The 12,320-nt window shown below is 38.8% G+C and overlaps 1 protein-coding gene across 5 annotated transcripts in view; it reads left to right on the plus strand.

Moving 5' to 3' along the window:
* Positions 1-4,820: 4,820 nt before the first annotated feature.
* The window catches only part of TMEM167A (transmembrane protein 167A), a 172,798-nt gene continuing 165,298 nt past the window's right edge, over positions 4,821-12,320 (plus strand). For 3 of the 5 annotated variants that reach the window (XM_063811121.1, XM_063811123.1, XM_063811124.1), the window contains exon 1: positions 4,845-4,933. In XM_063811121.1, the coding sequence (XP_063667191.1) occupies positions 4,903-4,933 (31 nt within the window). In that variant the 5' untranslated portion in view covers positions 4,845-4,902. Of the gene's footprint in view, positions 4,934-10,825; positions 10,895-12,320 lie in introns of those variants that run through there. The other 2 variants (XM_016953038.3, XM_063811122.1) reach the window with 2 other exon arrangements.

A 12,320-nucleotide genomic window follows, 5' to 3' on the forward strand; every position in this document is an offset into this window, starting at 1 on the left:
GAGAGGTAATGGGAGACCAGATCATGTAGAGCAGAGGTGTCCGATCTTTTGACTTCCTTAGGCCACACTGGAGGAAGAATTGTCTTGGGCCACACATAAAATACACTAACACTAATGATACCTAAAGAGCTCAAAAAAAAAAAAAATCTCATAATGTTTTAAGAAAGTTTACAAATTTGTGGTGGGCCGCATTCAAAGCCATCATAGGCCACAGGCAGCCTGTGAGCTGTAAGTTGGACAAGACTGATGTAGACTATTGTAGGCCAACGTAAGGTTGTTAGCTTCTACTATGAATCAAATGATTCACGAAAGGTTTTTAAGCAAAAAGTAATGTTATATTCTTCTGTATATTATTTTGAAATAATTCTGAATTTACAGAAGAGTTGCAAAGATGATAGAAAGTTCTCATATACCCCTCACCCAATTTCTTCTAATATTAACATCTTATACTACCACGGTGCATTTATCAAAACCAGGAAACCAACACTGATACATTTCTATCAACTAAACCATAGACTTTATTTGGATTTCACCAGTTTTTCCATTAATAACCTCTTTCTGTTTCAGGATCCAATCTAGCATAACATATTGCATTTAGAATCTTACATGTAAATACACAATTTTTTATTTATATTTTAAAAGTATCACTCTGGCTGACATATGAGAATAGACTGTAGGGAGGCAAGGACTGAAAAAAGCAGAGAGAACAGAACACAATTACTATAATCCAAGCAAGAAATGATAGTGGGTAATAACAAAAATCTGAGCAAGAGATGATCAGTATACTAATAGCAGAAATAGTAGAAAACTGTTGAATTCTAGATATATTTCATAGAAAAAGCCAACAGATTTGTTGGAATACAAGAGAAAGGAAGGAGTCAAGGATGACTCCAAAGATTTAACTGAGCAACTGGCTGTATAAAGTTGCCATCAATTCAGATGAGAAAGAATGGGAAAGGTTTGGGAGGAAAGGAGTTCGGTCTGGGACATCTGAGTTCAAGATATCTTTTAAATATACCAATGAAGATGCAGAGGTAGAAAAAGAGGAATTGGAACATGGAGCATAGAAAACTCTTTAGAGGATTTTTGTTGCAGAGAAGAGCAAACAAATGGGGTTGAAAATGGAGAAAGGTTAAGAGAAACATTTCTTAAGGTAAAAGAAATAAGACATACATTAAATAGAAGTGTCTTTTTTGGTGAAACTTCTTTTTTTAAAAAATGTTAATGTGTATATTTGAGGTTTACAAGTTGACATTATAGGATACACACAGATAGTAAAATGGTTATTTTAGTCAAGGAGATTAACACCTATCATCTATCTTATTTTTTGTGCGTGACAAGGGCAGCTGAAAATCTACTTATTTAACAAAAATCCCTAACAGAATAAAACTGTATTAACTTTGGTCCTCAAGTACATTTCAGTCTGAATTGAAAAGCCATGTGGGAAGAGAATAAAAACAAGGGGGGAGAAAAAAAGGACAAACACTGGAACATGAAAAACCTCTACCTGAGGTTAGGGAGGCTAGCTGAGGATAAGAGGAAAAAAGCAGAACAATTGTCTTTCAATATATGTGAATAACAGTGAATGAAAAAAGGTAGGTAATGTAAAAGGTAATGTAAATCAACCCTATCATTAACACTAGCAACAAAGTAAAAAGAGAAAACGGGGAGAAAGTGGTCTGGTGATATAAATGCAATACCAACTTAATACTAAAACCTTTTATAGCAGTCCTCTCCTTATCCAAGGGTGTATATCCCAAGGCCCCGTGAGGAGGCTGAATCCAACTGCCTTCAATCTGAGCATGCTTCTGTTCACATTTTCTAACCACAAATTTAATTCCTTTTTTATCTTAACTAAGCTTTTATAATGCACTATGGCTATAAGTTTGGCAGTTTGAGGTGTGACAGTAAAACTAGCATAAATTTCTTTTTGCTTATTCACAATTTTACAGATAGATTTGTTCTTACCATAGATCTTAACAACATCAACATAGGATTTCTTTTCTTCCTTATTAAGTGGAGAACTTTCCTTTTTTTGCTTAAAAGAGGCACTTTACAGCTACTCTTTGGCATAACCAAATTGCCAGCGTCGTTACTCTTGTGCTTTGAAGCAATAATTAAGTAAAATAAGTATTCCTAGAACACACGCACTGTGATACCACCTCCATCAATCTGATAACCAAGCAACTAAAAGGCAGGAAGCTTATACAGCAGGGATACGCTAAACAAGGAGATGATTCATGGCCCCGGGCTGAATGGGATAGAACAGAATAAGATTTCATCACAACTCAGAAAGGCATGCTATTTAAAATGTATGCATTATTTCTGGAATTTTTTTTTTTTTTTTTTTGAGATGGAGTCTCGCTCCGTTGCCCACGCAGGAGTGCAGTGGCACAATCTCGGCTCACTGCAGCCTCCACCTCCTGGGTTCAATTGATTCTCCTGCCTCAGCCTCCTGACTAGCTGGGACTACAGGCACATGCCACCATGCCTGGCTAATTTTTGTATATTAGTAGAGATGGGGTTTCACCATGTTGGCCAGGCTGGTCTCAAACTCCTGACCTCAAGTGATCTGCCCGCCTTGGTCTCCCAAAGTGCTGGAATTACAGGCATGAGCCACCGCACCCGGCTGGAATTTTCTACTTAATATTTTCAGACTGTGGTTGATCATGGGTAACTGAAACTGCAGAAATCAAAACCTCAGATAAGGAGGGACTACTGTATTTAGTGCCTAATATATGCAATTCAACCATTCCTCCATTATAATTCCTCCTCTCCAGGGACTTTTAATTTAGCAAAGACAAAGCCATGCACAGTAATAGCCAACACTTTCTGAGTGCTTACTGTATGCCAAACATTTGCCTAGATGATTTACTTGTAATAACTCATGTAATCCTCATAACACTGAGGACACCTGTGCACTGGCGCCACAGAAAACTACAAATATCCACTATTTTTACATACGATTTTAATATACCCATGAAACCAAAGTTGGAAATATTCTTCCAGATGCAGGTGAGATAATACTTTTTGAACAGGCCAGACGTGGTGCGGTGGCCTACACCTGTAATCCCAGCACTTTGGGAGGCCGAGGCGGGAGGATCACTTGAGCCCAGGAGTTTGAGACCAGCCTAGGCAACATAGTGAGCCCTGTCTCTACAAAAAATAAAATAAAATTAGCCAAGTATGGTGGCATGCAACCATGGTCCCGGCTACTGGGGATACTGAGGGAGGAGGATAGATCGCTTCTGCCCTGGAGGTTGAGGCTGCAGTGAGTCATGATTGTGCCACTGCACTCCACCCTGGGCAACAGAGCAAGATCCTGTCTCAAAAATAAAAATAAATAATAATTTTTGAACAAAGGAATAACACAGACAGATTTTATTTCTAGTAAGGAAAGGATCCAAGATGGTTTTAAATGAGGATTCATTGCAAAGCTGCCAGAAAGATTTTAGAAATTGTGATATAATCTGAAAACCAAAAAGTAGGGGGTTTATGTAAGACAATGGAGCTAAACTACCACCTCCCAAAAAAAACTCACCACGTCAGATTAACTTTGATGTTTTACATAAATGCAATAAACATTATATAACAGACTCAAATATCAAGTTAGTTATAGTTTAAAACAAAACCTTTGTGTGCCCTAGTGAACAATGTAAACACAAATAGCAGAATCCCAAATCTTCTAATCATTGTGTTGCCCTAAATACAAAAGGGTCTCATAGGCCGAATACAGTTCATAAACCAAAATCTCACGTGAGTTACCTTCTCTCTTTCTCTCTATCCACCTTCTAAGTCAATAAAAAATTGAAAACATTCTGAAAAGAACTCTCTCCTGCCTGAGAAAAAATACATCACACATTTAGAACCAAAAGCTTGCCATAAGGGGGCAAAGAGTGAAAAACTCTCATTTCTAATACTTTATTAGAATTCCAAGAACTACGCAAATTCAAACATGTCAAAGCGCCTGTTTCTCCATCGATAAAATGCAGAAAGAAAAACGTGTGTGTGTAATAGAACCTCACCTAATGGGATAATTAAAATCAGAAAAAGCTAAGTACTACTACTGATTAAAAGTTGCTTGTCATTTGTCTTGCCAGTTGATCTCTTTAAAGTACCTAATCAATCGCTGCAGTCCGCAAACGGCAGTTCCTTCCCATTGGTTACCACAGAAAGTTCTTTCCTGACCTCAAATTGCCTAGTACGTTTCAGCCTCGATGCCTGGTTGGAACCCACAGTTTACCAATATCTGGGGATTGAAAGGACAGGCCAGTGCTGGGGAAATGCTCAAACAGCCTACTCAACACTACCCTCTGGATTCAACCGTCCTCCCAATCCCACAACCAACACAGAGCATTTCAAAAGTGCTTCGCATTCCCAAGAATACCTCAGATGCAAATGGAGAAACTGAAAAGGGGGTGAACAGGTCGCACCCTGAGGATAATGCCGAGAACCCTAGCATCCCCAAAAGCCCACAAGAGGAAGTCGCGGGAGCTCACAAATTGAGGGGGATTCTCGCATTGTGGAGTTCTAGGGGTAAGTAGCAGGGAACTTTTTTAAAAAGAAAGCAAAAAGATAAAAAGAACAGAACCTCAGATTTTTGTTATTTAAAGAGGCAGCCCCATTTCCGGATCCTACCTCTCCGTGACTCTACTTCCGGTATCTTCCAAAACGCCCGCTTTCACAGATCAAGGTTTTGCAACCAATGAGAGTATCAGCTACTTCCGCCGGCCTGCGGGACGTGATCTAAATCCCGCCTTTTCCGGTGGAGAGGAGCCTATCCTAGTGTCTTAATCGCCCGTCTTGGTAGGCGGTGCCGTGACAAGCCCAACCGGACGGCTGCAGAGGGCGAGAAGGGCAGACGGGACGTGCAGCCTCTTCCGCCTGAGCCCCGGAAGGGTGATGTGGCTGCGGCATCGCCGGCCTCGCTATGGTAAGAAGTGGGGCTCCCAGGTCGCGGTTGATCTTCGAGAAGGGGTTGTGGATCTAGACTAGGGCTGGAGTTTGTGCGGCAGCCCGGGGTGTGTGGGCCCGGAGCTGAGAGGCCTTGGAGCCATGTGGTCCCTCCACGGCCAACCAGAAAGAATCAGGACGGACTGTCCGAGGAAGACTGCTGGGTCGGGAGCCCGCCCCTCATGCAAAGTCCGCTTTCCTACTTTGTTTAGGAAAAAAAAATGCGTTGGTGTGTTTTAACACGTTGGCTACGTAGATTGTGTGTGGTCATTGACCCTTTGAAGCATTAGCGCTTCTCGAGTTTCCGCTTGTTTGGTTGCAACTCCTTATCTCGCCCTAGGGGCTTTACTCTGGTGTTATTGTTTGATTTTTGGGGGGAGTTTCTTTTGGCACCAAACTCCATACCTTCATTTTCATCTGTTTAGTCAGTAGCCTCTCAAGACCCTTCCACCTTATTCTCTTAACTTTGAAAATGCTGCTTTACAAGCTATAGGTTTTAATAGTTAAGAGTTCTCTGCAAAGGTGGATTGCCCTTCCAGGAGCTTAATGTACTTATTGGAGTGGTGTCTAGCCTCAGGCCTTCCTCCTCTTTTATCTCCAGGTCCATGTGCCAAATGTTGTGTATATTTCTGGACAAAGGATGCATGCCTGCGAATAGACCCAAAAACAACTATGACTCCAAAAAGCTTGAGTCTCCATGGTGGAAAATTATGAGCCTATGTTCACAGAAATTGCTGCAGAATCCCATATAGCAATAATTCATTTTCTTCTCTGGACGAATTTACCACCTGGTGGGAAGATGGCAGTTGAGACTAGGAAGACTGCCACTCTTAATTCTTTTACATCTTTCTAGAAACTGAAGTTGAATTCTTCTACTCGTAGTGCAAGTCAAAGATAACTCTTTTTATTATCTCACTGTCAGACTAGCTAAAAATAAGATGCATATACTGTGCTTAAGATCAACAGTATATAAACTATCTTGTCATGCTTGTTTTTCCAAAAGTAGCAAATAGCTTTCATTTATTATCACGTCCTATGTACCAGGCTCTTTTCAAAAAATCAGTTTATAAGCATGGAAATATCAAGTTCACAGCAACTTCTGAATAGATGTTTACAAGTGAAAGAAGTGAAACATGAGGAGACTGACTTGCCTCGGATCACACCTAGTAGATTGTAAAGCCAGTACTCAAACTTATTTTAATGTCCAGATGCCCAAAATCTTCATGCTGTTATCGATAGAAACACAACATAACTAAGGATGAAATAAGACTTAGTGATTTGTTTCTTATAAATATAAGTACATATATCAGACATAGGTGGAAAACGGAAACAACTGGCAGGTGGTTTTTTATTCCTGTGAGCTTGGGATGTCAAAAGTACATTGTTGGCAGAGCTACGAAGTGAGGTTTCAAGAGGGCTAACTTAGCAGCTTAAGAAATGGATTAGTGTCTCAGTATCTTTGAGTTCGCATCTAAACTTAGTTTATTTGTGAGGTAACCCAATGGTAATGACTTAATAAACCTGAATTACTGTATTTTAATGATTTTTTTTTTTTTTGAGATGGAGTCTCCCTCTGTTGCCCAGGCTGGAGTGCAGTGGCATAATCTCAGCTCACTGCAACCTCTGCTTCCTGGGTTCAAGCAATTCTCCTGCCTCAGCCTCCCGAGTAGCTGGGACTACAGGCGTGCACAACCACGCCTGGCTAATTTTTGTATTTTTAGTAGAGACGAGGTTTCACCATGTTGGCCAAGATGGTCTCGATCTCTTGACCTCGTGATCCTCCCACCTCAGCCTCCCAAAGTGCTGGGATTACAGGCGTGAGCCACCGTCCCCGGCCAAGAATCTTTTTAAAAAGCATTTCAAGGACAAAATGTTTATCAGCAGTAATAATTTACAACTGTCAGCATGAACAGTAATTGTAGCACTTGTGAATTAATACTTTTAAAGAATTTCAGAATGCCTTGTTCCCCCCAACACCTAACATCCTTCAATATTTCTCTCATGTCTCATCTCTTTCCAAAAAGCCTCCCTTAACCCCTTCTATTTTCTTCTACTCTCTTTAGGTATCTATAGGGATATTCCTAGTTCATATGTATACTTCCAGTATCCCTCTAGCATAACCCTTTTCACAGAAAACAGCAATAAGGTGTTGCCTGCATTTCTCCCTCTCTAGGCAGAATTCTTAAAGACTAGGTATTTTAATCTCTACAGTCACAGTGCCAGCTGGAGTTATTACTCCATTAAGAGTCTGGGCCTGTAATCTCAGCACTTTGGGAGGCCAAGGTGGGTAGATCAACTGAGGTCGGGAGTTGGAGACCAGCCTGAACAGTGTGGAGAAACCCCATCTCTACTAAAAATAAAAAATTAGCCGGGCGTGGTGGCGCATGCCTGTAATCCCAGCTACTTGGGAGGCTGAGGCAGGAGAATCACTTGAACCCAGGAGGTGGAGGTTGCGGTGTGTCGAGATTGTGCCATTGCACTCCAGCCTGGACAACAAGACTGAAACTCCATCTCAAAAAAAAAAAAAAAAGAGTCTGGGGATACAAACATGCTCAGTGTCTTCAAGGATTTCACAGTCCAGTGGGGGAAATTATTAAATAAGTAAATTCCATCTGTTGTCTGCTATGTTGTAGCAAGACAACACGTGTAGTAGAAAGAGCATGGGTTTAGACTGAGCCAAACAGAGTTAGAATCATTTCCAGTTCCGATCCTTTACTTGGTTAACTGTAAGGGAGTTTATTTTCCTGTCTTTTTCTTGGTGCGCTAAATGATTTTCACAAACTCTGCAAAGCAGGAATGATTGCCCACATTTCATAATTAAACTGAGTCTCCAGAGAATAGATGTGAAGTATTTTCTCTCCTCTTGTAGCAGAAGATATGTAGAAAATCATTAAACACAGTGGAAGGAGTAGTACTGGCTGGGAACTGCTTGAGAGATGTCCCCAAGAAAGAAGTAATTCTCTCTCACCTGTACTTTAAAGAGTATTAGGGAAGGAGTCATTAGCTAGAGGTGGGACAGCAATCTCTATCCCATAGATAAAGGAAATGGCAGTTATGGGAACAAAAGGCATGAAGTTCAATAGTTGCATGGAGCCTCAATGTGGCAGGAATAAAAAGAAGTCAAGTATAGTGGACTGGTGATAGATGAGGCTAGAAAGATTGGGGCCAGATTTTGAAGAGCTTTGTGCCATGCCAAAGACTTTATATTTTGATGATGTTTAATTGCTTACTTGATAAAGGCTTTGGAGCAGGGAAATAAAAGGTGTGCATTTTAGAAAACCAACTGGTAACAACATAGAGTATATTTAAATGGAGGAAGATTAGAATCTGGGAGACCAGCTTGAAAAGAAGTGCTGTAGTTCAGGTATACAATGATTGAATGTCTCAACTCTGATGAGCAGTTGGGTTGAAAGGAAAGGAAAACTAGGAAAATCGTTTTGAAGGTACTTAATGAAGGGTGATGAAGCACAGCTCCAGCTTGGATGATTTATTGGATGGGAAAGAAATACAGCAGATCCTCAATAACGTGTATGAGGAAGAAACTCCATTCCCAATTGCACATTGTCTTCATGTCTGTTCTTCCCATGTCTGCATGGATTTTCTCTTGGTACTCCAGTTCCCTTCCACATCCCAGAGATGTATACAATGGGTTTGTTGAGGTGTCTACACTGTCCCAGTTTGAGTGCTCTGCACTGGAATGATGTCCTATACTCCAGGCTACTGGGATGGCTCCCGGCACCGTCAACACTGAACTGAAATAGCAAATAGCCAGCTATCTTACTTGTTTTTATTAATCTTTCTTAAGTGGATGTATAACTCACATTTACTTCAGTGTTGAATATTAGAAGAGTTTTGATATTGATTTGGAAGTTTGGTGATGCTTTTGTGACTAGAAATATGCCATCGGAACTTAACTCTTGTTTATATCAATTCGCCTATGGTAAATTTTTTTTGTTATATATCTTTTGGCTTAAAGTTGCATTTTCCAAGGACCTGTGGATGACGTTAAGTGAGGACTTACTGTTTTCGTTAAGCACCTACTCTGACAGGTGTTTTATTTTACATACAAGGTTTTATTAAAGACGTATTATTGGTCACATTTTTCATATGAAGAAACAGATGCAGAGAGCCAAGTGTCTTGCCCAACATCGCACTGCTTATAAATAGCAGAGCTAAGATTTAAACGGAACCAATTTGTCACGAAATGCTGTGCCCTTTCAACTATGCAACAATACCATTAATTGCACAAAAATATTAAGAAAAGCAAAGTTTTTATGTCAGGAGTGGGTGAGGAGGTAGCAGTTCAGATAATTCTGTTGCTAATATTGCTTTTGCATCATCCATGAAAACGGCATCACAGTTAAAAGGCAAGTATCTTAGTATTATAAAAATAGTTCTGATCTTATGAACCCATGAAAGGGTTCCATGAACCACACCTTTGATAACCACTTCATTAGGCTAATAGGAATCTGATGTGGGTGCTGATCTTCTCTAGCAAAGCTTTTGAATACTGATTGCAAAGAAAAACTTCAGGAGGCTGAGGCAGGCATTCGAGACTAGCCTGACCAACATGGTGAAACCCCATTTCTACTAAAAATACAAAAAAAACTAGCCGGGCTTGGTGGCGTGCACCTGTAGTCCCAGCTGCTCGGGAGGCTGAGGCAGGATAATTGCTTGAACCCAAGGGGTGGAGGTTGCAATGAGCCGAGATCATGCCACTGCACTCCAGTCTGGGCAACAGAGTGAGACTCCATCTCAAAAAAAAGCTTTCAGGGAATTTTAAGAAACTGTAGGTGCCCAGACCAGTTAAATCCAAATTTCTGGGCAATGATGGCTTTTTAAGCTCCAAGTGGTTCTAATAAGCAGTTAGATTTCATACCATATGATAGGACATTTTATCAGTCTTTGTTTTTTTCTTGATTGCAAGGTCAGAGGACTTTACAGCAGGCTTTGCTCTTTTTCTTCAGAATACTGTCTCTTGTCCAACCTTTTTATCAAAGACATATATGGAGCATTTATTCTAATTTTTTTTCACTCTACCATTTATCATTGTTTTGCGTATGCCTTCTCTAACTCTTAACACCCTTTTGCCTTATCTTTAGATCTGAGGTGTATATAAAATAGCTCCAAAACAAAGCAGCACAAACAGCAAATTAATTGTAGGTACCATGATAATGAGATGAAAATAACTACAAAATCAGTGTTGCCAGTGGAAAACAGAGTTCAAGTGCTTCTACTCTGTACTGTAGTTTTACTCATCATATCCATGAAAGTTGTTAAATGGAAAGTATTAAGTAGAAAATGTCTCTGTACATTTTTAAAATATGACTGGTGAGAACAAATGGTTGTTTAATCCAGCCCCCACATTTTACAAATGAAATGAAACTGACAAGTGGAGATGTGAGATGTTGATTCACCTAAGGTCAAATTTTTATACTTGGATTACTTCATTAACCCAAATATTTCGTGGCCACTGTTGCTGAGAAGAGATGGGTGATGGGTTCATATCTAAATATTAATCAAGCCTGATTTCTTGCTCTCAAATTAAACTGAGGTTACTTGTCTATTTGGTGCAATATCATCACCCTACCATGTGATAAGCAACAAAGTTTAAATTTATATGCTAATAATGCCAAAAGAAAATGTTGATAATTTTTATGTATTAGTGGAAATCTTTTCAACCAATTCTGGTCACTTATTTTGGGCAAATTATATATATGTGTGTTTGTGCATTCATATGCAGGCTAACATTCTTGCATTTTCATGTTTTGCATTTTAAGAGACTAGTTGGAAAATGCTGACCTGACCTAGATTTTCTAAATGATAAATGCTGACCCACTTTTCTAATGCTGAATAATTTTTATCACAATTAGGTCAGGAGTGTCATTTCTGTGTTCCCTTCCACCCCCAAAAAGGGATAAACTAGTTTCATGTAAAAGAAGTAAGTATTAATACAAGTAAAATTGTTACTATTTGGAGTTTTTAAATGTTGTCTTTTATATTTAATTTTTGTTTTAAAGCTGGAGGAATTAGTATGTCAGTAAAAATTTATTCCCCATATAGGAGGCAGTCAACATTTGAAGCTTCAACACAGTGTTATGTATAAATAAGCCCCTTAATCAACAAATTTGTTAAACAATTTGTTTAGTGCCCAAGTGATCCAAGACTAATAAAAGTACTGTAGATTTAGTCACCCCTTTCTGCAGATTAAGTATGCTTAATAACCAGTCATTAAGCACTCTAGCCACAGCTTGTTTAGCATATTGATGTGTATATTTCTTCTGCTTTTCTCATTGTTTCTTTCTTTTTGCATTTTTATATTGCTTGGATAATTCCTTTTTTTCCTTCTTCTATTCCTAATGTTTTCAGTGGTTTCTTTTTAAGATTTCTTATTTGAAAGTTTTGTTAATAAATACCTTGAGCTCTTAGACTTAGAAGTATTTTATTCGTCTTTTTAAAAAATCTCCTATATTGAATTCTTACTTATAATCAGACTTAATGAATATAATTTTAGTGTTCAGAAATGACTCTGAAAATGAAAAATTTCATCTTAATAAATAAAATTATTTTAAAAATCTAAAAAAAATTCTAATTTTTCAAATAGACTTGAAAATAGAACATTTTTTAGAGGTTTGTCAACATTGTAAGTAATTTCATGTCTAGACCCCTTCCTTAGCTTTGCATTGACCTTGCATCTATTCATTGATTAATTATTGCATCTCCTGTAGTGGTGGCCAAATAAAGTCTGTGAATTATTTTTATTATTTCAAAACACCTAACCAAATGTGATTTACTTCAAAATGATCAAATAAAGTAACTGACTCAAGTTTATATCCTTTCGGTTTGGGTAAATTAACTCAGTTCGATAACACTAGTTGTTTCAAGCATATCAAAAGATCTTATTGATTATGAGTTGTCAGATAAGTCTACAATGCAGAGGGTTAGTAAAAGAGCCCTTGATGACAAATCGTTTGGAGGCCTCCATTGCCATGTTTTAGAAGAATGACATAGCTCTCAGAGTAATGGTCAAGATAACCTGCGTACTCAGTCTTACAGAACCTGCGTACTCAGTCGTACAGATCTTTTGAAAGTGTATATCTCTTAAGAATTAAAAGAAGTCAGAAGAACACACACTTTCCAGTGTGCAAGCACCTTCAAAGCTTGCTGCTTGATAGAATAGAAAATCTGAATTCCAGGAGGTAATAGAAGATGTGGATACTGAATGGAAATTACCTCAGGTCTTTATTTTACCCTACAGCCTAGGTCCTTAACGTAAATATAAGGAAATTTGCATCTTTCTACTTGATTTTCCAAAATATTCTTGAGAAGTAAACATATACGCAAAGCCATACATGGAGGTTTCTCTT

This window comes from Pan troglodytes, chromosome 4, assembly GCF_028858775.2.
Source record: "Pan troglodytes isolate AG18354 chromosome 4, NHGRI_mPanTro3-v2.0_pri, whole genome shotgun sequence".
In the NCBI taxonomy this organism is placed as follows: Eukaryota; Metazoa; Chordata; class Mammalia; order Primates; family Hominidae; genus Pan; species Pan troglodytes.